Here is a 25,112-nt window from a genome sequence, read left to right on the forward strand (position 1 = left end):
AGGGGTTAGAGACAAGTCAGTTTGGGACACCAGTAGGGGTTAGAGACAGGTCAGTTTGGGGTACCAGTAGAGAGGTAGAGAACAGGTCAGATTGGGGTACCAGTAGAGAAGTAGAAAACAGGTCAGATTGGGGTACCAGTAGGGGTTAGAGAACAGGTCAGACTGGGGTCCCAGTAGGGGTTAGAGAACAGGTCAGACTGGGGTACTAGTTGGGGTTAGAGAACAGGTCAGATTGGGGTACCAGTAGAGAAGTAGAGAACAGGTCAGATTGGGGTACCAGTAGGGGTTAGAGATCAGGTCAGATTGGGGTACCAGTAGGGGTTAGAGACAGGTCAGTTTGGGGTATCAGTAGGGGTTAGAGACAAGTCAGTTTGGGGCACCAGTAGGGGTTAAAGACAAGTCAGTCTGGGGTACCAGTAGGGGTTAGAGACAAGTCAGTTTGGGGCACCAGTAGGGGTTAGAGACAAGTCAGTTTGGGGTACCAGCAGAGAGGTAGAGAACAGGTCAGACTGGGGTACCAGTTGGGAGGTAGAGAACAGGTCAGACTGGGGTACCAGTAGGGAGGTAGAGAACAGGTCAGTTTGGGGTTCCAGGAAGGGGTTAGAGACAGGTCAGTTTGGGGCACCAGTAGGGGTTAGAGACAAGTCAGTTTGGGGAACCAGTAGGGGTTAGAGACAAGTCAGTTTGGGGCACCAGTAGGGGTTAGAAACAAGTCAGCTTGGGATACCAGTAGAGAAGTAGAGAACAGGTCAGTTTGGGGTACCAGTAGGGGTTAGAGAACAGGTCAGTTTGGGGTACCAGTAGGGGTTAGAGAACAGGTCAGACTGGGGTACTAGTAGGGGTTAGAGAACAGGTCAGATTGGGGTACCAGTAGAGAAGTAGAGAACAGGTCAGATTGGGGTACCAGTAGAGAAGTAGAGAACAGGTCAGTTTGGGGTACCAGTAGGGGTTAGAGACAAGTCAGTTTGGGGTACCAGTAGAGGTTAGAGACAAGTCAGTTTGGGGTACCAGTAGAGAGGTAGAGAACAGGTCAGTTTGGGGTACCAGTAGAGAAGTAGAGAACAGGTCAGTTTGGGGTACCAGTAGGGGTTAGAGAACAGGTCAGTTTGGGGGTACCAGTAGGGGTTAGAGACAAGTCAGTTTGGGGCACCAGTAGGGGTTAAAGACAAGTCAGTTTGGTGTACCAGTAGGGGTTAGAGAACAGGTCAGACTGGGGTACCAGTAGGGGTTAGAGAACAGGTCAGACTGGGGTACTAGTTGGGGTTAGAGAACAGGTCAGATTGGGGTACCAGTAGAGAAGTAGAGAACAGGTCAGATTGGGGTACCAGTAGGGGTTAGAGATCAGGTCAGATTGGGGTACCAGTAGGGGTTAGAGACAGGTCAGTTTGGGGTATCAGTAGGGGTTAGAGACAAGTCAGTTTGGGGCACCAGTAGGGGTTAAAGACAAGTCAGTCTGGGGTACCAGTAGGGGTTAGAGACAAGTAAGTTTGGGGTACCAGCAGAGAGGTAGAGAACAGGTCAGACTGGGGTACCAGTTGGGAGGTAGAGAACAGGTCAGACTGGGGTACCAGTAGGGAGGTAGAGAACAGGTCAGTTTGGGGTTCCAGGAAGGGGTTAGAGACAGGTCAGTTTGGGGCACCAGTAGGGGTTAGAGACAAGTCAGTTTGGGGAACCAGTAGGGGTTAGAGACAAGTCAGTTTGGGGCACCAGTAGGGGTTAGAAACAAGTCAGCTTGGGATACCAGTAGAGAAGTAGAGAACAGGTCAGTTTGGGGTACCAGTAGGGGTTAGAGAACAGGTCAGTTTGGGGTACCAGTAGGGGTTAGAGAACAGGTCAGACTGGGGTACTAGTAGGGGTTAGAGAACAGGTCAGATTGGGGTACCAGTAGAGAAGTAGAGAACAGGTCAGATTGGGGTACCAGTAGAGAAGTAGAGAACAGGTCAGTTTGGGGTACCAGTAGGGGTTAGAGACAAGTCAGTTTGGGGTACCAGTAGAGGTTAGAGACAAGTCAGTTTGGGGTACCAGTAGAGAGGTAGAGAACAGGTCAGTTTGGGGTACCAGTAGAGAAGTAGAGAACAGGTCAGTTTGGGGTACCAGTAGGGGTTAGAGAACAGGTCAGATTGGGGTACCAGTAGAGTAGTTGAGAACATGTCAGATTGGGGTACCAGTAGGGAGGTAGAGAACAGGTCAGACTGGGGTATCAGTAGGGGTTAGAGACAAGTCAGTTTGGGGCACCAGTAGGGGTTAGAGACAAGTCAGTTTGGGGCTCCAGTAGGGGTTAGAGACAAGTCAGTTTGGGGTACCAGTAGAGAGGTAGAGAACAGGACAGACTGGGTTACCAGTAGAGAGGTAGAGAACAGGTCAGTTTGGGGTACCAGTAGAGAAGTAGAGAACAGGTCAGATTGGGGTACCAGTAGGGAGGTAGAGAACAGGTCAGACTGGGGTACCAGTAGGGGTTAGAGACAGGTCAGTTTGGGGTATCAGTAGGGGTTAGAGACAGGTCAGTTTGGGGCACCAGTAGGGGTTAAAGACAAGTCAGTTTGGGGTACCAGTAGGGGTTAGAGACAAGTCAGACTGGGGTACTAGTTGGGGTTATAGAACAGGTCAGATTGGGGTACCAGCAGAGAGGTAGAGAACAGGTCAGATTGGGGTACCAGTAGGGAGGTAGAGAACAGGTCAGACTGGGGTACCAGTAGGGGTTAGAGACAGGTCAGTTTGGGGTACCAGTAGGGGTTAGAGACAGGTCAGACTGGGGTACCAGTAGGGGTTAGAGAACATGTCAGACTGGGGTACTAGTTGGGGTTATAGAACAGGTCAGATTGGGGTACCAGTAGGGAGGTAGAGAACAGGTCAGACTGGGGTACCAGTAGGGGTTAGAGACAGGTCAGTTTGGGGTATCAGTAGGGGTTAGAGACAGGTCAGTTTGGGGCACCAGTAGGAGTTAAAGACAAGTCAGTTTGGGGTACCAGTAGGGGTTAGAGAAAGGGTCAGATTGGGGTACCAGTAGAGGTTAGAGACAAGTCAGTTTGGGGTACCAGTAGGGAGGTAGAGAACAGGTCAGACTGGGGTACCAGTAGGGGTTAGAGACAAGTCAGTTTGGGGTACCAGTAGAGAGGTAGAGAACAGGTCAGACTGGGGTACCAATAGAGAGGTAGAGAACAGGTCAGTTTGGGGTACCAGTAGAGAAGTAGAGAACAGGTCAGTTTGGGGTACCAGTAGGGGTTAGAGAACAGGTCAGATTGGGGTACCAATATAGTAGTTGAGAACAGGTCAGATTGGGGTACCAGTAGGGAGGTAGAGAACAGGTCAGACTGGGGTATCAGTAGGGGTTAGAGACAGGTCAGTTTGGGGTACCAGTAGGGGTTAGAGACAAGTCTGTTTGGGGCACCAGTAGGGGTTAGAGACAAGTCAGTTTGGGGTACCAGTAGAGAGGTAGAGAACAGGACAGACTGGGTTACCAATAGAGGTAGAGAACAGGTCAGTTTGGGGTACCAGTAGAGAAGTAGAGAACAGGTCAGATTGGGGTACCAGTAGAGAAGTAGAGAACAGGTCAGATTGGGGTACCAGTAGGGAGGTAGAGAACAGGTCAGACTGGGGTACCAGTAGGTGTTAGAAACAGGTCAGTTTGGGGGTACCAGTAGGGGTTAGAGACAAGTCAGTTTGGGGCACCAGTAGGGGTTAAAGACAAGTCAGTTTGGGGTACCAGTAGGGGTTAGAGACAAGTCAGTTTGGGGTACCAGTAGAGAGGTAGAGAACAGGTCAGATTGGGGTACCAGTAGAGAAGTAGAGAACAGGTCAGATTGGGGTACCAGTAGGGAGGTGGAGAACAGGTCAGACTGGGGTACCAGTAGGTGTTAGAGACAGGTCAGTTTGGGGGTACCAGTAGGGGTTAGAGACAAGTCAGTTTGGGGCACCAGTAGGGGTTAAAGACAAGTCAGTTTGGGGTACCAGTAGGGGTTAGAGACAAGTCAGTTTGGGGTACCAGTAGAGAGGTAGAGAACAGGTCAGTTTGGGATACCAGTAGAGAAGTAGAGAACAGGTCAGTTTGGGGTACCAGTAGGGGTTAGAGAACAGGTCAGACTGGGGTACCAGTAGGGGTTAGAGAACAGGTCAGATTGGGGTACCAGTAGGGGTTAGAGACAAGTCAGTTTGTGGTACCAGTACGGGTTAGAGACAAGTCAGTTTGGGGTACCAGTAGAGGTTAGAGACAAGTCAGCTTGGGGTACCAGTAGAGAAGTAGAGAACAGGTCAGTTTGGGGTACCAGTAGAGAAGTAGAGAACAGGTCAGTTTGGGGTACCAGTAGGGGTTAGAGAACAGGTCAGACTGGGGTACCAGTAGGGGTTAGAAAACAGGTCAGACTGGGGTACTAGTTGGGGTTATAGAACAGGTCAGATTGGGGTACCAGTAGAGAAGTAGAGAACAGGTCAGATTGGGGTACCAGTAGGGGTTAGAGATCAGGTCAGATTGGGGTACCAGTAGGGGTTAGAGACAGGTCAGTTTGGGGTATCAGTAGGGGTTAGAGACAAGTCAGTTTGGGGCACCAGTAGGGGTTAAAGACAAGTCAGTCTGGGGCACCAGTAGGGGTTAGAGACCAGTCAGTTTGGGGTACCAGCAGAGAGGTAGAGAACAGGTCAGACTGGGGTACCAGTTGGGAGGTAGAGAACAGGTCAGACTGGGGTACCAGTAGGGAGGTAGAGAACAGGTCAGTTTGGGGTTCCAGTAGGGGTTAGAGACAAGTCAGTTTGGGGTACCAGTAGGGGTTAGAGACAAGTCAGTTTGGGGCACCAGTAGGGGTTAGAGACAAGTCAGCTTGGGATACCAGTAGAGAAGTAGAGAACAGGTCAGTTTGGGGTACCAGTAGGGGTTAGAGAACAGGTCAGTTTGGGGTACCAGTAGGGGTTAGAGAACAGGTCAGACTGGGGTACTAGTAGGGGTTAGAGAACAGGTCAGATTTGGGTACCAGTATAGAAGTAGAGAACAGGTCAGATTGGGGTACCAGTAGGGAGGTAGAGAACAGGTCAGACTGGGGTACCAGTAGGTGTTAGAGACAGTTCAGTTTGGGGGTACCAGTAGGGGTTAGAGACAAGTCAGTTTGGGGGACCAGTAGGGGTTAAAGACAAGTCAGTTTGGGGTACCAGTAGGGGTTAGAGACAAGTCAGTTTGGGGTACCAGTAGAGAGGTAGAGAACAGGTCAGTTTGGGATACCAGTAGAGAAGTAGAGAACAGGTCAGTTTGGGGTACCAGTAGGGGTTAGAGAACAGGTCAGATTGGGGTACCAGTAGAGTAGTTGAGAACAGGTCAGACTGGGGTACCAGTAGGGGTTAGAGACAGGTCAGTTTGGGGTATCAGTAGGGGTTAGAGACAGGTCAGTTTGGGGTACCAGTAGGGGTTAGAGACAAGTCAGTTTGGGGTACCAGCAGAGAGGTAGAGAACAGGTCAGACTGGGGTACCAGTTGGGAGGTAGAGAACAGGTCAGACTGGGGTACCAGTAGGGAGGTAGAGAACAGGTCAGTTTGGGGTTCCAGTAGGGGTTAGAGACAGGTCAGTTTGGGGCACCAGTAGGGGTTAGAGACAAGTCAGTTTGGGGTACCAGTAGGGGTTAGAGACAAGTCAGTTTGGGATACCAGTAGAGAAGTAGAGAAGTAGAGAACAGGTCAGTTTGGGGTACCAGTAGGGGTTAGAGAACAGGTCAGTTTGGGGTACCAGTAGGGGTTAGAGAACAGGTCAGACTGGGGTACTAGTAGGGGTTAGAGAACAGGTCAGATTGGGGTACCAGTAGAGAAGTAGAGAACAGGTCAGATTGGGGTACCAGTAGGGAGGTAGAGAACAGGTCAGACTGGGGTATCAGTAGGGGTTAGAGACAGGTCAGTTTGGGGGTACCAGTAGGGGTTAGAGACAAGTCAGTTTGGGGCACCAGTAGGGGTTAAAGACAAGTCAGTTTGGGGTACCAGTAGGGGTTAGAGACAAGTCAGTTTGGGGTACCAGTAGAGAGGTAGAGAACAGGTCAGTTTGGGATACCAGTAGAGAAGTAGAGAACAGGTCAGTTTGGGGTACCAGTAGGGGTTAGAGAACAGGTCAGACTGGGGTACCAGTAGGGGTTAGAGAACAGGTCAGATTGGGGTACCAGTAGGGGTTAGAGAACAGGTCAGATTGGGTTACCAGTAGAGAAGTAGAGAACAGGTCAGTTTGGGGTACCAGTAGAGAACAAGTCAGATTGGGGTACCAGTATGGGTTAGAGATCAGGTCAGATTGGGGTACCAGTAGAGAAGTAGAGAACAGGTCAGATTGGGGTACCAGTAGGGAGGTAGAGAACAGGTCAGACTGTGGTACCAGTAGGGGTTAGAGACAGGTCAGTTTGGGGTATCAGTAGGGGTTAGAGACAAGTCAGTTTGGGGCACCAGTAGGGGTTAGAGACAAGTCAGTTTGGGATACCAGTAGAGAAGTAGAGAACAGGTCAGATTGGGGTACCAGCAGAGAGGTAGAGAACAGGTCAGACTGGGGTACCAGTTGGGAGGTAGAGAACGGGTCAGACTGGGGTACCAGTAGGGAGGTAGAGAACAGGTCAGTTTGGGGTTCCAGTAGGGGTTAGAGACAGGTCAGTTTGGGGCACCAGTAGGGGTTAGAGACAAGTCAGTTTGGGGTACAAGTAGGGGTTAGAGACAAGTCAGTTTGGGGTACCAGTAGGGGTTAGAGACAAGTCAGTTTGGGGCAACAGTAGGGTTAGAGACAAGTCAGTTTGGGATACCAGTAGAGAAGTAGATAACAGGTCAGTTTGGGGTACCAGTAGGGGTTAGAGAACAGGTCAGTTTGGGGTACCAGTAGGGGTTAGAGAACAGGTCAGACTGGGGTACCAGTTGGGAGGTAGAGAACAGGTCAGACTGGGGTACCAGTAGGGAGGTAGAGAACAGGTCAGTTTGGGGTTCCAGTAGGGGTTAGAGACAGGTCAGTTTGGGGCACCAGTAGGGGTTAGAGACAAGTCAGTTTGGGGTACCAGTAGGGGTTAGAGACAAGTCAGTTTGGGGCACAAGTAGGGGTTAGAGACAAGTCAGTTTGGGATACCAGTAGAGAAGTAGAGAACAGGTCAGTTTGGGGTACCAGTAGGGGTTAGAGAACAGGTCAGTTCGGGGTACCAGTAGGGGTTAGAGAACAGGTCAGACTGGGGTACTAGTAGGGGTTAGAGAACAGGTCAGATTGGGGTACCAGTAGAAAAGTAGAGAACAGGTCAGATTGGGGTACCAGTAGGGAGGTAGAGAACAGGTCAGACTGGGGTACCAGTAGGTGTTAGAGACAGGTCATTTTGGGGGTACCAGTAGGGGTTAGAGACAAGTCAGTTTGGGGCACCAGTGGGGTTTAAAGACAAGTCAGTTTGGGGTACCAGTAGGGGTTAGAGACAAGTCAGTTTGGGGTACCAGTAGGGGTTAGAGACAAGTCAGTTTGGGGCACAAGTAGGGGTTAGAGACAAGTCAGTTTGGGATACCAGTAGAGAAGTAGAGAACAGGTCAGTTTGGGGTACCAGTAGTGGTTAGAGAACAGGTCAGTTTGGGGTACCAGTAGGGGTTAGAGAACAGGTCAGACTGGGGTACTAGTAGGGGTTAGAGAACAGGTCAGATTGGGGTACCAGTAGGGGTTAGAGAACAGGTCATATTGGGGTACCAGTAGAGAAGTAGAGAACAGGTCAGATTGGGGTACCAGTAGGGAGGTAGAGAACAGGTCAGACTGGGGTACCAGTAGGGGTTAGAGAACAGGTCAGACTGGGGTACTAGTAGGGGTTAGAGACAAGTCAGTTTGGGGTACCAGTAGGGGTTAGAGACAAGTCAGTTTGGGGCACCAGTAGGGGTTAGAGACAAGTCAGTTTGGGATACCAGTAGAGAAGTAGAGAACAGGTCAGTTTGGGGTACCAGTAGGGGTTAGAGAACAAGTCAGACTGGGGTACTAGTAGGGGTTAGAGAACAGGTCAGATTGGGGTACCAGTAGAAAAGTAGAGAACAGGTCAGTTTGGGGTATCAGTAGGGGTTAGAGAACAGGTCAGACTGGGGTACCAGTAGGGGTTAGAGAACAGGTCCGTTTGGGGTACCAGTAGGGGTTAGAGACCAGGTCAGATTGGGGTACCAGTAGGGAGGTACAGTCATGTCAGTTTGGGGTACCAGTAGAGAGGTTGAGACAGGTCAGTTTGGGGTACCAGAAGAGAGGTAGAGACAGGTCAGTTTGGGCTACCAGTAGAGAGGTAGAGACAAGTCAGTTTGGGGTACCAGTAGAGAGGGAGAGAACAGGTCAGTTTGGGGTACCAGTAGAGAGGTAGAGACAGGTCAGTTTGGGGTACCAGTAGGGGTTAGAGAACAGGTCAGTTTGGGGTACCAGTAGGGAGGTAGAGACAGGTCAGTTTGGCGTACCAGAAGAGAGGTAGAGACAGGTCAGACTGGGGTACCAGTAGGGGTTAGAGACAGGTCAGTTTGGGGTATCAGTAGGGGTTAGAGACAAGTCAGTTTGGGATACCAGTAGAGAAGTAGAGAACAGGTCAGATTGGGGTACCAGCAGAGAGGTAGAGAACAGGTCAGACTGGGGTACCAGTTGGGAGGTAGAGAACGGGTCAGACTGGGGTACCAGTAGGGAGGTAGAGAACAGGTCAGTTTGGGGTTCCAGTAGGGGTTAGAGACAGGTCAGTTTGGGGCACCAGTAGGGGTTAGAGACAAGTCAGTTTGGGGTACAAGTAGGGGTTAGAGACAAGTCAGTTTGGGGTACCAGTAGGGGTTAGAGACAAGTCAGTTTGGGGCAACAGTAGGGGTTAGAGACAAGTCAGTTTGGGATACCAGTAGAGAAGTAGATAACAGGTCAGTTTGGGGTACCAGTAGGGGTTAGAGAACAGGTCAGTTTGGGGTACCAGTAGGGGTTAGAGAACAGGTCAGACTGGGGTACCAGCAGAGAGGTAGAGAACAGGTCAGACTGGGGTACCAGTTGGGAGGTAGAGAACAGGTCAGACTGGGGTACCAGTAGGGAGGTAGAGAACAGGTCAGTTTGGGGTTCCAGTAGGGGTTAGAGACAGGTCAGTTTGGGGCACCAGTAGGGGTTAGAGACAAGTCAGTTTGGGGTACCAGTAGGGGTTAGAGACAAGTCAGTTTGGGATACCAGTAGAGAAGTAGAGAACAGGTCAGTTTGGGGTACCAGTAGGGGTTAGAAAACAGGTCAGTTTGGGGTACCAGTAGGGGTTAGAGAACAGGTCAGACTGGGGTACTAGTAGGGGTTAGAGAACAGGTCAGATTGGGGTACCAGTAGAAAAGTAGAGAACAGGTCAGATTGGGGTACCAGTAGGGAGGTAGAGAACAGGTCAGACTGGGGTACCAGTAGGTGTTAGAGACAGGTCATTTTGGGGGTACCAGTAGGGGTTAGAGACAAGTCAGTTTGGGGCACCAGTAGGGTTTAAAGACAAGTCAGTTTGGGGTACCAGTAGGGGTTAGAGACAAGTCAGTTTGGGGTACCAGTAGAGAGGTAGAGAACAGGTCAGTTTGGGATACCAGTAGGGAGGTAGAGAACAGGTCAGACTGGGGTACCAGTAGAGAAGTAGAGAACAGGTCAGTTTGGGGTATCAGTAGGGGTTAGAGAACAGGTCAGACTGGGGTACCAGTAGGGGTTAGAGAACAGGTCAGATTGGGGTACCAGTAGGGGTTAGAGAACAGGTCAGATTGGGTTACCAGTAGAGAAGTAGAGAACAGGTCAGTTTGGGGTACCAGTAGAGAAGTAGAGAACAGGTCAGTTTGGGGTACCAGTAGAGAAGTAGAGAACAGGTCAGTTTGGGGTATCAGTAGGGGTTAGAGAACAGGTCGGTTTGGGGTACGAGTAGAGAGGTAGAGACAGGTCAGTTTGGGGTACCAGTAGGGAGGTAGAGAACAGGTCAGATTGGGGTACCATTAGGGAAGTAGAGAACAGGTCAGTTTGGGGTACCATTAGGGAAGTAGAGAACAGGTCAGTTTGGGGTACCAGTAGGGGTTAGAGACAGGTTTGTTTGGGGTACCAGTAGGGAAGTAGAGAACAGGTCAGTTTGGGGTACCAGTAGAGAGGGAGATAACAGGTCCGTTTGGGGTACCAGTAGGGGTTAGAGACCAGGTCAGATTGGGGTACCAGTAGGGAGGTACAGTCATGTCAGTTTGGGGTACCAGTAGAGAGGTTGAGACAGGTCAGTTTGGGGTACCAGAAGAGAGGTAGAGACAGGTCAGTTTGGGCTACCAGTAGAGAGGTAGAGACAAGTCAGTTTGGGGTACCAGTAGAGAGGGAGAGAACAGGTCAGTTTGGGATACCAGTAGAGAAGTAGAGAACAGGTCAGTTTGGGGTACCAGTAGGGGTTAGAGAACAGGTCAGACTGGGGTACCAGTAGGGGTTAGAGAACAGGTCAGATTGGGTTACCAGTAGAGAAGTAGAGAACAGGTCAGTTTGGGGTACCAGTAGAGAAGTAGAGAACAGGTCAGTTTGGGGTATCAGTAGGGGTTAGAGAACAGGTCAGTTCGGGGTACCAGTAGGGAGGTAGAGACAGGTCAGTTTGGCGTACCAGAAGAGAGGTAGAGACAGGACAGACTGGGGTACCAGTAGGGGTTAGAGACAGGTCAGTTTGGGGTATCAGTAGAGAGGTAGAGAACAGGTCAGACTGGGGTACCAGTTGGGAGGTAGAGAACGGGTCAGACTGGGGTACCAGTAGGGAGGTAGAGAACAGGTCAGTTTGGGGCACCAGTAGGGGTTAGAGAACAGGTCAGTTTGGGGTTCCAGTAGGGGTTAGAGACAGGTCAGTTTGGGGCACCAGTAGGGGTTAGAGACAAGTCAGTTTGGGATACCAGTAGAGAAGTAGAGAACAGGTCAGTTTGGGGTACCAGTAGGGGTTAGAGAACAAGTCAGACTGGGGTACTAGTAGGGGTTAGAGAACAGGTCAGATTGGGGTACCAGTAGAAAAGTAGAGAACAGGTCAGATTGGGGTACCAGTAGGGAGGTAGAGAACAGGTCAGACTGGGGTACCAGTAGAGAAGTAGAGAACAGGTCAGTTTGGGGTATCAGTAGGGGTTAGAGAACAGGTCAGACTGGGGTACCAGTAGGGGTTAGAGAACAGGTCAGATTGGGGTACCAGTAGGGGTCAGAGAACAGGTCAGATTGGGTTACCAGTAGAGAAGTAGAGAACAGGTCAGTTTGGGGTACCAGTAGAGAAGTAGAGAACAGGTCAGTTTGGGGTACCAGTAGAGAAGTAGAGAACAGGTCAGTTTGGGGTATCAGTAGGGGTTAGAGAACAGGTCGGTTTGGGGTACGAGTAGAGAGGTAGAGACAGGTCAGTTTGGGGTACCAGTAGGGAGGTAGAGAACAGGTCAGATTGGGGTACCATTAGGGAAGTAGAGAACAGGTCAGTTTGGGGTACCATTAGGGAAGTAGAGAACAGGTCAGTTTGGGGTACCAGTAGGGGTTAGAGACAGGTTTGTTTGGGGTACCAGTAGGGAAGTAGAGAACAGGTCAGTTTGGGGTACCAGTAGAGAGGGAGATAACAGGTCCGTTTGGGGTACCAGTAGGGGTTAGAGACCAGGTCAGATTGGGGTACCAGTAGGGAGGTACAGTCATGTCAGTTTGGGGTACCAGTAGAGAGGTTGAGACAGGTCAGTTTGGGGTACCAGAAGAGAGGTAGAGACAGGTCAGTTTGGGCTACCAGTAGAGAGGTAGAGACAAGTCAGTTTGGGGTACCAGTAGAGAGGGAGAGAACAGGTCAGTTTGGGGTACCAGTAGAGAGGTAGAGACAGGTCAGTTTGGGGTACCAGTAGGGGTTAGAGAACAGGTCAGTTTGGGGTACCAGTAGGGAGGTAGAGACAGGTCAGTTTGGCGTACCAGAAGAGAGGTAGAGACAGGTCAGACTGGGGTACCAGTAGGGGTTAGAGACAGGTCAGTTTGGGGTATCAGTAGGGGTTAGAGACAAGTCAGTTTGGGGCACCAGTAGGGGTTAAAGACAAGTCAGTTTGGGGTACCAGTAGGGGTTAGAGACAAGTCAGTTTGGGGTACCAGCAGAGAGGTAGAGAACAGGTCAGACTGGGGTACCAGTTGGGAGGTAGAGAACGGGTCAGACTGGGGTACCAGTAGGGAGGTAGAGAACAGGTCAGACTGGGGTACCAGTAGGGAGGTAGAGAACAGGTCAGTTTGGGGTACCAGTAGGGGTTAGAGACAGGTCAGTTTGGGGCACCAGTAGGGGTTAGAGACAAGTCAGTTTGGGGTACCAGTAGGGGTTAGAGACAAGTCAGTTTGGGGCACCAGTAGGGGTTAGAGACAAGTCAGTTTGGGATACCAGTAGAGAAGTAGAGAACAGGTCAGTTTGGGGTACCAGTAGGGGTTAGAGAACAGGTCAGTTTGGGGTACCAGTAGGGGTTAGAGAACAGGTCAGACTGGGGTACTAGTAGGGGTTAGAGAACAGGTCAGATTGGGGTACCAGTAGAAAAGTAGAGAACAGGTCAGATTGGGGTACCAGTAGGGAGGTAGAGAACAGGTCAGACTGGGGTACCAGTAGGTGTTAGAGACAGGTCAGTTTGGGGGTACCAGTAGGGGTTAGAGACAAGTCAGTTTGGGGCACCAGTAGGGGTTAAAGACAAGTCAGTTTGGGGTACCAGTAGGGGTTAGAGAACAGGTCAGACTGGGGTACCAGTAGGGGTTAGAGAACAGGTCAGATTGGGGTACCAGTAGGGGTTAGAGAACAGGTCAGATTGGGGTACCAGTAGAAAAGTAGAGAACAGGTCAGATTGGGGTACCAGTAGGGAGGTAGAGAACATGTCAGACTGGGGTACCAGTAGGTGTTAGAGACAGGTCAGTTTGGGGGTACCAGTAGGGGTTAGAGACAAGTCAGTTTGGGGCACCAGTAGGGGTTAAAGACAAGTCAGTTTGGGGTACCAGTAGGGGTTAGAGACAAGTCAGTTTGGGGTACCAGTAGAGAGGTAGAGAACAGGTCAGTTTGGGATACCAGTAGAGAAGTAGAGAACAGGTCAGTTTGGGGTACCAGTAGGGGTTAGAGAACAGGTCAGACTGGGGTACCAGTAGGGGATAGAGAACAGGTCAGATTGGGGTACCAGTAGGGGTTAGAGAACAGGTCAGATTGGGTTACCAGTAGAGAAGTAGAGAACAGGTCATTTTGGGGTACCAGTAGAGAAGTAGAGAACAGGTCAGTTTGGGGTATCAGTAGGGGTTAGAGAACAGGTCGCTTTGGGGTAAGAGTAGAGAGGTAGAGACAGGTCAGTTTGGGGTACCAGTAGGGAGGTAGAGAACAGGTCAGATTGGGGTACCATTAGGGAAGTAGAGAACAGGTCAGTTTGGGGTACCAGTAGGGGTTAGAGAACAGGTCAGTTTGGGGTACCAGTAGGGGTTAGAGAACAGGTCAGATTGGGGTACCAGTAGGGAAGTAGAGAACAGGTCAGTTTGGGGTACCAGTAGAGAGGTTGAGACAGGTCAGTTTGGGGTACCAGAAGAGAGGTAGAGACAGGTCAGTTTGGGGTACCAGTAGGGGTTAGAGACAAGTCAGTTTGGGGTACCAGTAGAGAGGGAGATAACAGGTCAGATTGGGGTACCAGTAGGGAGGTACAGTCAGGTCAGTTTGGGGTACCAGTAGAGAGGTTGAGACAGGTCAGTTTGGGGTACCAGAAGAGAGGTAGAGACAGGTCAGTTTGGGGTACCAGTAGAGAGGTAGAGACAGGTCAGTTTGGGGTACCAGTAGAGAGGGAGAGAACAGGTCAGTTTGGGGTACCAGTAGAGAGGTAGAGACAGGTCAGTTTGGGGTACCAGTAGGGGTTAGAGAACAGGTCAGTTCAGGGTACCAGTAGGGAGGTAGAGACAGGTCAGTTTGGCGTACCAGAAGAGAGGTAGAGACAGGTCAGTTTGGGGTACCAGTAGGGGTTAGAGAACAGGTCAGTTTGGGGTACCAGTAGGGAGGTAGAGACAGGTCAGTTTGGCGTACCAGAAGAGAGGTAGAGACAGGTCAGTTTGGGGTACCAGTAGGGGTTAGAGAACAGGTCAGTTTGGGGTACCAGTAGAGAGGTAGAGAACAGGTCAGTTTGGGGTACCAGTAGGGGTTAGAGAACAGGTCAGTTTGGGGTACCAGTAGTAAGACAGTGCCTTTACATTTGGGGACATGGAGAGGAACAGCAGCAGTAACAGCCAGGATGAGGGAGGGACATAGAATCAGCTAATGTTGACACCAAGTGTTCCTCAACCTGTTATTTATAAAGCATCCAAGAACTGGGGTTTCTAGGATCAGTTTGGCCTCTTAGATCATCATGAATAACATGACATAGACAGGGGTCACCTGATCCTAGATCAGCACTCCAGCTCTTATTGTCTTGGGATGCTGTGTCAACATGGCAGCCATTGAAATTGTAAATCAGGAAAACGAGGTTGGTTAAACTCGGGGGACTTTATATTCGGCTTTGGGAGGAGGGAAGGGGAAGGAGTGAGAGGGGGAGTGAAAGGGTAAACACACACACACACACATACACAGATACACACAGACACAGACACAGACACACAGACACACAGACACACAGACACACACACACACACACACACACACACACACACACACACACACACACACACACACACACACACACACACACTAGCCATGCGTGCCAGGCTTCAAAGCTCTTCTTAGCTTTGGCTTGTGAATGTTACACACACATTTAGGACTAACAAACATTCTCTGTGCTCAGTGAGCCCACGTGCTTTGGTTTGGTGGTTTGGGTTGGTGCTCATATCTTATCTCGGGTTTGGGTTGGTACGCTACGCTACGCACCTCTCCCCCTGTCCCTTCGCCCCCCGGAACAGGGGTCACCTCCTCGCCCTTTGACCCTTTGTGGGAGTCGGCTCCTCCTTCTCCTCCCGCCTTCTTTAGGTTCCATACAGAGGGGAGAACACTATCACTCTATGTACCTTTCTCTCTATGTACCTATCTCTCTATCTCCATACCTATCTCTCTATCTCCATATCTATGTATCTATCTATGTACCTATCTCTCTATCTATGTACCTATCTCTCTATTTCTATATCTATGTACCTATCTCTCTATCTCTATGTACCTATCTCTCTATCTCTATATCTATGCACCTATCTCTCTATCACTCTGTCTCTATCTCTCTATGTATTTATCACTATATCTCTCTATCACTCTATGTACCTATCTCTCTATCTCTCTATCTATGCACCTATCTCTCTCTATATATATGTACCTATCTCTCTATCACTATCTATGTACCTATCTCTCTATCACTCTATGTACCTATCTCTCTATCACTATCTATGCACCTATCTCTCTCTATATATATGTACCTATCTCTCTATCACTATCTATGTACCTATCTCTCTATCACTATCTATGCACCTATCTCTCTCTATATATATGTACCTATCTCTCTATCACTATATATGTACCTATCTCTCTATCACTATCTATGTACCTATCTCTCTATCACTATCTATGTACCTATCTCTCTATCACTATCTATGTACCTATCTCTCTATCACTATCTATGTACCTATCTCTCTATCACTATCTATGTACCTATCTCTCTATCGATGTACCTATCTCTCTATCACTATCTATGTACCTATCTCTCTATCACTATCTATGTACCTATCTCTCTATCACTATCTATGTACCTATCTCTCTATCACTATCTATGTACCTATCTCTCTATCACTATCTATGTACCTATCTCTCTATCTATGTACCTATCTCTCTATCTATGTACCTATCTCTCTATCACTATCTATGTACCTATCTCTCTATCACTATCTATGTACCTATCTCTCTATCACTATCTATGTACCTATCTCTCTATCACTATCTATGTACCTATCTCTCTATCTATGTACCTATCTCTCTATCACTATCTATGTACCTATCTCTCTATCACTATCTATGTACCTATCTCTGATCACTATCTATGTATATCTCTCTATCACTATCTATGTACCTATAAAACTATCACTATCTATGTACCTATCTCTCTATCACTATCTATGTACCTATCTCTCTATCACTATCTATGTACCTATCTCTATCACTATCTATGTACCTATCTCTCTATCACTATCTATGTACCTATCTCTCTATCTATGTACCTATCTCTCTATCACTATCTATGTACCTATCTCTCTATCACTATCTATGTACCTATCTCTCTATCTATGTACCTATCTCTCTATCTATGTACCTATGTCTCTATCACTCTATCTCTCTATGTACCTACACATCTATGTATCTCTCTCTCTCATTATCTATCTCCTTCAGGTTTGAAGCAGAGGTGAGATCTCTCTAGCTAAGTATATACATCTATTTCTATCTCAATCCTACTGAGGTTTGGAGAAAAATATGATATCTCGATCTTTCTCCATCCTCCAATTCTTCATTGCTGACATTCTCGGTTTCTCTCTCTTTACCGTCAAAGGTTATTCCTACTCATGGAGTAAGTTCTCTCTCATCTATCAAAATCTTGGTTTCCCTGTCAGTGTCATTTTGTTCTCCTCTCTCTCCCATGTCTTCATCTTAATGTCACCACCCAAAGGCCATACCATGTTCATCCACAAGGTGGCGACATAATGAATACAAATATACCCTGAGTGAATAAAACATTAAGGACACCTGCCCTTTCCAGGACATAGACTGGCCAGGTGAATTGAGGGGGAAGCGATGATCCCTTATTGATGTCACTTGTTGAATCCACTTCAATCAATCAGGTTAAAGAAGGATTTTAAGCCTTGACAATTGAGATTGTGTATGTGTGCCATTCAGAGGGTGAATGGGAGACAAAATATTAAAGTGCCTTTGAATGGAGTATGGTAGTAGGTGCCAGGCGCACCGTTTTGTGTCAAGAACGGCAAAGCTGCTGGGTTTTTCCACACTCAACAGTTTCCTGTGTGTATCAAGAACGGCCCACCACCCAAAGGACATCCAGCCAACTTGACACAACTGTGAGAAGCATTGAAGTCAACATGGGCCAGCAACCCTGTGGAACGCTTTCAACACCTTGTAGAGTCAACGTGGGCCAGCATCCCTGTGGAACGCTTTCAACACCTTGTAGAGTCAACGTGGGCCAGCATCCCTGTGGAACGCTTTCAACACCTTGTAGAGTCAACGTGGGCCAGCATCCCTGTGGAACGCTTTCAACACCTTGTAGAGTCAACATGGGCCAGCATCCCTGTGGAACGCTTTCAACACCTTGTAGAGTCAACATGGGCCAGCATCCCTGTGGAACGCTTTCAACACCTTGTAGAGTCAACGTGGGCCAGCATCCCCGATCAACACCTTGTAGAGGCTGGGCCAGCATCCCTGTGGAACGCTTTCAACACCTTGAGGTCAACGTGGGCCAGCATCCCTGTAGGAAGGTGTCAACACCTTGTAGAGTCCACTCAGGGCCAGCATCCCTGTCTTGTCCCAACACCTTGTAGAGTCAATGGGCCACATTCCTGAAGAATATCCTTCAACACCTTGTAGAGTCAGTTTGGCCATGCATCCCTGGAACCTTCACTTGTAGAGTCAACATTTGACCATGCATCCCTGTGAACCTTCACCTTGTAGAGTAACAGTTTGACCATGCATCCCTGAACTTTCAACACCTTGGAGAGTAACAGTTTGACCATGAAACGAGGTGCAACTCAATATTAGGAAGGTGACCTTAATGTTTTGTCCACTCAGTGTATATACTACCTGTCTTGTCCCAGACATCATATTATGACATTCCTGAAAAATATCCTTCACTGAGGTAACAGTTTGACCATGATATACCTGAACCTTCACTGAGGTAACAGTTTGACCATGATATACCTGAACCTTCACTGAGGTAACAGTTTGACCATGATATACCTGAACCTTCACTGAGGTAACAGTTTGACCATGATATGCCTGAACCTTCACTGAGGTAACAGTTTGACCATGATATAACTGAACCTTCACTGAGGTAACAGTTTGACCATGATATAACTGAACCTTCACTGAGGTAACAGTTTGACCATGATATACCTGAACCTTCACTGAGGTAACAGTTTGACCATGATATAACTGAACCTTCACTGAGGTAACAGTTTGACCATGATATAACTGGACCTTCACTGAGGTAACAGTTTGACCATGATATACCTGAACCTTCACTGAGGTAACAGTTTGACCATGATATACCTGAACCTTCACCGAGGTAACAGTTTGTCCATGATATAACTGAACCTTCACTGAGGTAACAGTTTGACCATGATATAACTGAACCTTCACTGAGGTAACAGTTTGACCATGATATAACTGGACCTTCACTGAGGTAACAGTTTGACCATGATATACCTGAACCTTCACTGAGGTAACAGTTTGACCATGATATACCTGAACCTTCACTGAGGTAACAGTTTGACCATGATATACCTGAACCTTCACTGAGGTAACAGTTTGACCATGATATACCTGAACCTTCACGGAGGTAACAGTTTGACCATGATATACCTGAACCTTCACGGAGGTAACAGTTTGACCATGATATACCTGAACCTTCACTGAGGTAACAGTTTGACCATGATATAACTGAACCTTCACTGAGGTAACAGTTTGACCATGATATACCTGAACCTTCACTGAGGTAACAGTTTGACCATGATATACCTGAACCTTCACTGAGGTAACAGTTTGACCATGATATACCTGAACCTTCACTGAGGTAACAGTTTGACCATGATATACCTGAACCTTCACTGAGGTAACAGTTTGACCATGATATAACTGAACCTTCACTGAGGTAACAGTTTGACCATGATATAACTGAATCTTCACTGAGGTAACAGTTTGACCATGATATACCTGAACCTTCACTGAGGAAACAGTTTGACCATGATATACCTGAACCTTCACTGAGGTAACAGTTTGACCATGATATAACTGAACCTTCACTGAGGTAACAGTTTGACCATGATATACCTGAACAGAGATCCCCATACATTCACACACACACAAGCAGAAACAGTCCAAGAACAGAAGAGCTTGAATATTAATAATATCTACAAAGCAAATGTTAGTCCCAATGACAGCTACAGCAAACAACAGAGAACGTTAGTGAAAATCGTGAAGAGAGAAAGACACTAGAACTTACAGTGTTCGTACTAACCTTAGAACTCTGCACGTGCAAAACCCCCGTAGAAAAACAGACGGGAAGACGAGAGGAAGGACAGAATAGAGAGAACACACAGAGAGACAGAGAGAGAGACAGAGAGAGACAGAGAGACAGAGAGAGAGAGAGGGAGAGAGACAGAGAGAGAGAGAGAGACAGAGAGAGAGAGGGAGAGAACACACAGAGAGAACACACAGAGAGACAGAGAGAGAGACCGAGAGAGAGACAGAGAGAGAGACACAGAGAGAGACAGAGAGACAGAGAGAGAGAGAGACAGAGAGACAGAGAGAGAGAGAGACAGAGACAGAGACAGAGAGAGAGAGAGAGAGAACACACAGAGAGACAGAGAGAGAGACAGAGAGACAGAGAGAGAGAGACAGAGAGACAGAGAGAGACACAGAGAGACAGAGACAGAGACAGAGAGAGAGAGAGAAAAGGAAAAGGATGTTTAAATCAACGGCCTGAACTTATCAAATCAAGTTCATATTTTTATTTTGAGGGTTAGAAGGTTTCAGTCAAAATTCTTCAAAGTTAAGAAATAAAAACCAAAGTAGTATTGTTTATTTTAAATTATAGAATTAACAAAAAGAGAACCAGAGAAAAAGTTGCACTAGCAGGTGTTAAATTGAAGATTAATTTCACCCAATGTGTAAAAACAAGGTGCAAACCAGGGTTGGGATCAATTCCATTTCCATTCCAGTCAATTCAGAAAATAAACCTAATTCCAATTCCAAATGTTCCTCATTCAAAGCATCGAAGAGAATGTCAGTGTATCTCCTGAATTGACTGGAATTGAAATGGAATTGACCCCAACCCTGGTGCACACAGTAACGACTCGATGTAACCATGGTACACTAAGCACTAGATTGCCATGCTATATAGGACAACAAAAGTAACACCATTTTCAAAAATAAACTGTAATTCCGTCCTTTCTAGCCTGGCCAAGTAGCACCAAGCAGGTGGGCTGTACACCACCAGCACACAGTAATCACCAGGCCTGAATAACACGTGTTATCCTGCAGTTCCCCCTCCCACCAAGGTGGGGCAGCGGTGAGCCATACTTACAGAGGGGGAGGTGGCTGCAGAGAGCAGAGGGAGGATCCCTCCACAGGCGATGATGATGTTGTCCACCATCTGAGAGATGAGGTGTATAGTGTTGTGGACAAAGATGATGTTCTCATTGCTGTTCACAAAGTCCATTACTGACTTGGTTGAATGGCTGGAGAGGAGAGGGAGGAGAGGAGAGGAGAGGAGAGGAGAGGAGAAGAGAAAGGAGAGGGAGAGGAGAGGGGGAGAAGAGAAGAGAAGAGAGAGGAGAGGATTGAAGAAGAGAAGATAAGGAGAGGAGAGGTGAGAAGAGGAGAGGAGAGGTGAGAAGAGGAGAGGAGAGGGAGAAGAGAGGAGAGGAAAGGAGAGGGAGGAAAGGAGAGGGAGGAGGGAGGGGAGAGGAGAGGGGAGAAGACAAGAGATGAGAAGAGAGGAGAAGAGAAGAGAGGAGAGGAGAAGAGAAAGGAGAGGAGAAGAGAGGGAGAAGAGCGAGGGAGAGGAGAATAGAGAGGAGATGAGAGGAGAGGAGAAGAAAGAAGAAGAGAAGAGAAGGGAGGAGAGAAGAGAAGAGAGGATAGGAGGAGAGAAGGGAGGAGAGAAGAGAAGAGAAGAGAGGAGAAGAGGATAGAAGAGAAGAGAAGAAAGAAGAAGAGAAGAGAAGGGAGGAGAGAAGAGAAGAGAGGAGAGGAGAGGAGAGGAGAGGAGAAGAAAGAAGAAGAGAAGAGAAGGGAGGAGAGAGGAGAGAAGAGAGGGAGAGAGGAGAAGAGAAGAGAGGAGAGGAGAAGAAAGAAGAAGAAAGAAGAGAAGAGAAGGGAGGAGAGAAGAGAAGAGAGGGAGAGGAGAAGAGAAGAGAGGAGAGGAGAAGGGAAGAGAAAGAAGAGAAGAGAAGAGAGAGAAGAGAAGAGAAGGAGAGAAGAAGAAGAGAAGAGAGGAGAAGAGAAGAGAGGAGAGGAGAAGAGAAAGAGGAGAAGAGAGAAGGAGGAAGAGAAGAGAGGAGAAGAGAGAGAGAGGAGAGAGGAGAGAGAGAGAGGAGAAGAGAGAGAAGAGAAGAGAAGAGAAGAGAAGAGAGGAGAAGAGAAGAGGAGGAGAGAAGAGAAGAGAAGGGAGGAGAGGAGAAGAGAGGGAGATGAAAGAAGAAGAGATAAGAGAAGGAGAAGAGAAGAGAGAGAGAAGAGAAGAGAGAGGAGAAGAGAAGAAGAGAAGGAGGAGAAGAGAAGAGGAGAAGAGAGAGAGAAGAGGAGAAGATAAGAGAAGAGGAGAGGAGAAGAGAGGAGAGGAGAAGAAAGAAGAAGAGAAGAGGAGTGAAGGGAGGAGAGAAGAGAAGAGAGGAGTGGAGAAGAGAAGAGAGGAGAAGAGAAGGGAGGAGAGAAGAGAAGAGAGGAGAGGAGAAGAGGAGATGAAAGAAGAAGAGATAAGAGAAGGGAGGAGAGGAGAGAAGAGAGGAGAGGAGAAGAGAAGGGAGGAGAGAAGAGAAGAGAGGAGAAGAGAGGAGAAGATAAGAGAAGAGGAGAGGAGAAGAAAGAAGAAGAGAAGAGAAGAGAGAGGAGAGGAGAAGAAAGAAGAAGAGAAGAGAAGGGAGAAGAGGAGGGGGGAGAAGAGAACACAGGAGAGGAAGATGAGAGGAGAGGAGGGCAAGGAAGAGAGGAGAGGAGAGGAGGAAGAGAGGGGAGTGAGAACAGGGAAAGAGGAGAGAGTGAAGAGTTAATAATAAAGTTTTGTTCACGAGAGGGAAACGAGATGTCTCCCGTTTATTTCAATCTCTTTGTCTGTAAACTCAGTTCAAAAGATGCTCACACTCAAAACCAAGGAATAACCCAAGGAGGAATAACCCATTGAGGAATAACCCAAGGAGGAATAACCCAATGAGGAATAACCCAAGGAGGAATAACCCAAGGAGGAATAACCCAAGGAGGAATAACCCAAGGAGGAATAACCCATTGAGGAATAACCCAAGGAGGAATAACCCAAGGAGGAATAACCCATTGAGGAATAACCCAAGGAGGAATAACCCAAGGAGGAATAACCCAAGGAGGAATAACCCAAGGAGGAATAACCCAAGGAGGAATAACCCAATGAGGAATAACCCAAGGAGGAATAACCCAAGGAGGAATAACCCAAGGAGGAATAACCCAAGGAGGAATAACCCAAGGAGGAATAACCCAAGGAGGAATAACCCAAGGAGGAATAACCCAAGGAGGAATAACCCAAGGAGGAATAACCCAAGGAGGAATAACCCAAGGAGGAATAACCCAAGGAGGCCTGAGTCATACCGGACTGAGCCTGGGGCACAGACGGTTGTCATACTGGCCTCTCATTCGCTGCACAGAATAACTCAAACACCTTTCATTGAGCTTCATTATCTACCCCTGAGAGTGGGTGTGGAATATCCCCCAGGTGTGGAATATCCCCCAGGTGTGGAATATCCCCAGGTGTGGAATATCCCCTGGGTGTGGAATATCCCCAGGTGTGGAATATTCTCTGGGTGTGGAATATCCCCCAGGTGTGGAATATCCCCAGGTGTGGAATATCCCCAGGTGTGGAATATCCCCCAGGTGTGGAATATCCCCTGGGTGTGGAATATCCCCTGGGTGTGGAATATCCCCTGGGTGTGGAATATCCTCTGGGTGTGGAATATCCCCCAGGTGTGGAATATCCCCTGGGTGTGGAATATCCCCTGGGTGTGGAATATCCCCTGGGTGTGGAATATTCTCTGGGTGTGGAATATACTCTGGAATATTTGTCTTGATCTGTAGTTGATTTGACCTACATAAAAGTGAAACACTGTACCCCAGGCCATCGCAGGACCATCTATCTCCAGCCCTGAGTGGCTCTGGTCTAAAATAGTGCACAGTGTCTAGGGTGACTGTCTCTGACCTCCAGAGTGAACACACACACACACACACACACACACACCTCCTCCAGACGTGTACGTCTGTCTCCAGGGCGAACAGCAGGTCAGTGAGGAGGCGCTGGTGCATGGGGGACCACTTGAACTCTGGGATACGGAACATGGTGGTGCGAGGCCCGGGGCTGAACTGGCGTCGCTGCTCCTCTGTCATGGGCATACCTCTGAAGCCCAGGTCCACACGCAGGTCACGTTCCAACTGGGCCGCTGCACGACCGTGGAGAGCCTGTAGAGGGGAGTAGAGAGACAGGTCTCTGTAAGTTGGGGGTTCGGTTCCGGGGGAGTAGAGAGACAGGTCTCGGTAAGTTGGGGGTTCGGTTCCGGGGAGTAGAGAGACAGGTCTCGGTAAATTGGGGGTTCGGTTCCGGGGAAGTAGAGAGACAGGTCTAGGTAAGTTGGGGGTTCGGTTCTGGGGAAGTAGAGAGACAGGTCAAGGTAAATTGGGGGTTCGGTTCCGGGGAAGTAGAGAGACAGGTCTAGGTAAGTTGGGGGTTCGGTTCTGGGGAAGTAGAGAGACAGGTCAAGGTAAGGTAGAGAGACAGGTCTCGGTAAGTTGGGGGGTTCGGTTCTCGGGGGAAGTAGAGAGACAGGTCTCGGTAAGTTGGGGGTTCGGTTCCGGGGGAGTAGAGAGACAGGTCTAGGTAAGTTGGGGGTTCGGTTCCGGGGAAGTAGAGAGACAGGTCTTGGTAAGTTGGGGGTTCGGTTCCGGGGAGTAGGAGAAGTTGGGGGTTCGGTTCCGGGGAAGTGAGAGACAGGTCTAGGTAATTTGGGGGTTCGGTTCCGGGGGAGTAGAGAGACAGGTCTAGGTAAGTCCGGGGAAGTAGAGAGACAGGGGGTTGGGGGTTCTCCGGGAAGTAGAGAGACAGGTCTAGGTAAGTTGGGGGTTCGGTTCCTGGGGGAAGTAGAGAGACAGGTCTAGGTAAGTTGGGGGTTCGTTCCGGGGAAGTAGAGAGACAGGTCTAGGTAAGTTGGGGGTTCGGTTCCGGGGAATTAGAGAGACAGGTCTAGGTAGTTCGGTTCCGGGGAAGACAGGTCTGGGGGTTCCGGGAAGTAGAGAGACAGGTAAGTTGGGGGTTCGGTTCCGGGAAGTAGAGAGACAGGTCTAGGTAAGTTGGGGGTTCGGTTCCGGGGAAGTAGAGAGACAGGTCTAGGTAAGTTGGGGGTTCGGTTCCGGGGAAGTAGAGAGACAGGTCTCGGTAAGTTGGGGGTTCGGTTCCGGGGAAGTAGAGAGACAGGTCTAGGTAAGTTGGGGGTTCGGTTCCGGGGAAGTAGAGAGACAGGTCTAGGTAAGTTGGGGGTTCGGTTCCGGGGAAGTAGAGAGACAGGTCTCGGTAAGTTGGGGGTTCGGTTCCGGGGGCGTAGAGAGACAGGTCTAGGTAAGTTGGGGGTTCGGTTCCGGGAAGTAGTATATCTAGGTCTCCATCTCTAACAATACAACTGGGGAGAGGGAAACAATACCTGAGCTAAAACCAACAGTTGAAAGAACCTTATTATTGACAATAAAACAGAAGCTAAGCTAACATCTAAGTTAAAAACCATGTCAGGGCTAATAACCACGGCTAAGCTAACATCTAAGTTAAAAACCATGTCAGGGCTAATAACCACGGCTAAGCTAACAGCTAAGTTAGGAACCATTTCAGAGATAATAACCATGGCTAAGCTATCATCTAAGTTAAAAACCATGTAAGAGCTAATAACCACGGCTAAGCTAACATCTAAGTTAAAAACCATGTCAGAGCTAATAACCACGGCTAAGCTAACATCTCATTTAAAAACCATTTCAGAGCTAATAACCACGGCTAAGCTAAGAGCTAAATTAAAAACCATGTCAGAGCTAATAACCACGGCTAAGCTAAGAGCTAAATTAAAAACCATGTCAGAGCTAATAACCACGGCTAAGCTAACAACTACAGCTAGGTTCGATTTTAACGTTTGAAGGGATCAAAAATGTTAGGGATACATTTAGCTATTGTAGTTAGCCAGCCATGGACTTGTTTAGCTGAAAACAGTACCCGGCGTTAACTAT

At 48.4% G+C, this 25,112-nt stretch overlaps 1 protein-coding gene across 1 annotated transcript in view; it reads right to left on the reverse strand.

The window, feature by feature from the left end:
• The window catches only part of nbeaa (neurobeachin a), a gene marked incomplete at its 5' end in the record, with an annotated part of 215,820 nt that overhangs the window by 72,334 nt on the left and 118,374 nt on the right, over window positions 1-25,112 (reverse strand). The window contains 4 exons of the mRNA XM_064971081.1: window positions 14,784-14,876; window positions 19,117-19,140; window positions 20,200-20,353; window positions 23,095-23,312. Of these exons, the coding sequence (XP_064827153.1) occupies window positions 14,784-14,876; window positions 19,117-19,140; window positions 20,200-20,353; window positions 23,095-23,312 (489 nt within the window). The remainder of the gene's footprint in view (window positions 1-14,783; window positions 14,877-19,116; window positions 19,141-20,199; window positions 20,354-23,094; window positions 23,313-25,112) is intronic.

The sequence above is a fragment of the Oncorhynchus masou genome, chromosome 8 (assembly GCF_036934945.1).
Source record: "Oncorhynchus masou masou isolate Uvic2021 chromosome 8, UVic_Omas_1.1, whole genome shotgun sequence".
In the NCBI taxonomy this organism is placed as follows: Eukaryota; Metazoa; Chordata; class Actinopteri; order Salmoniformes; family Salmonidae; genus Oncorhynchus; species Oncorhynchus masou.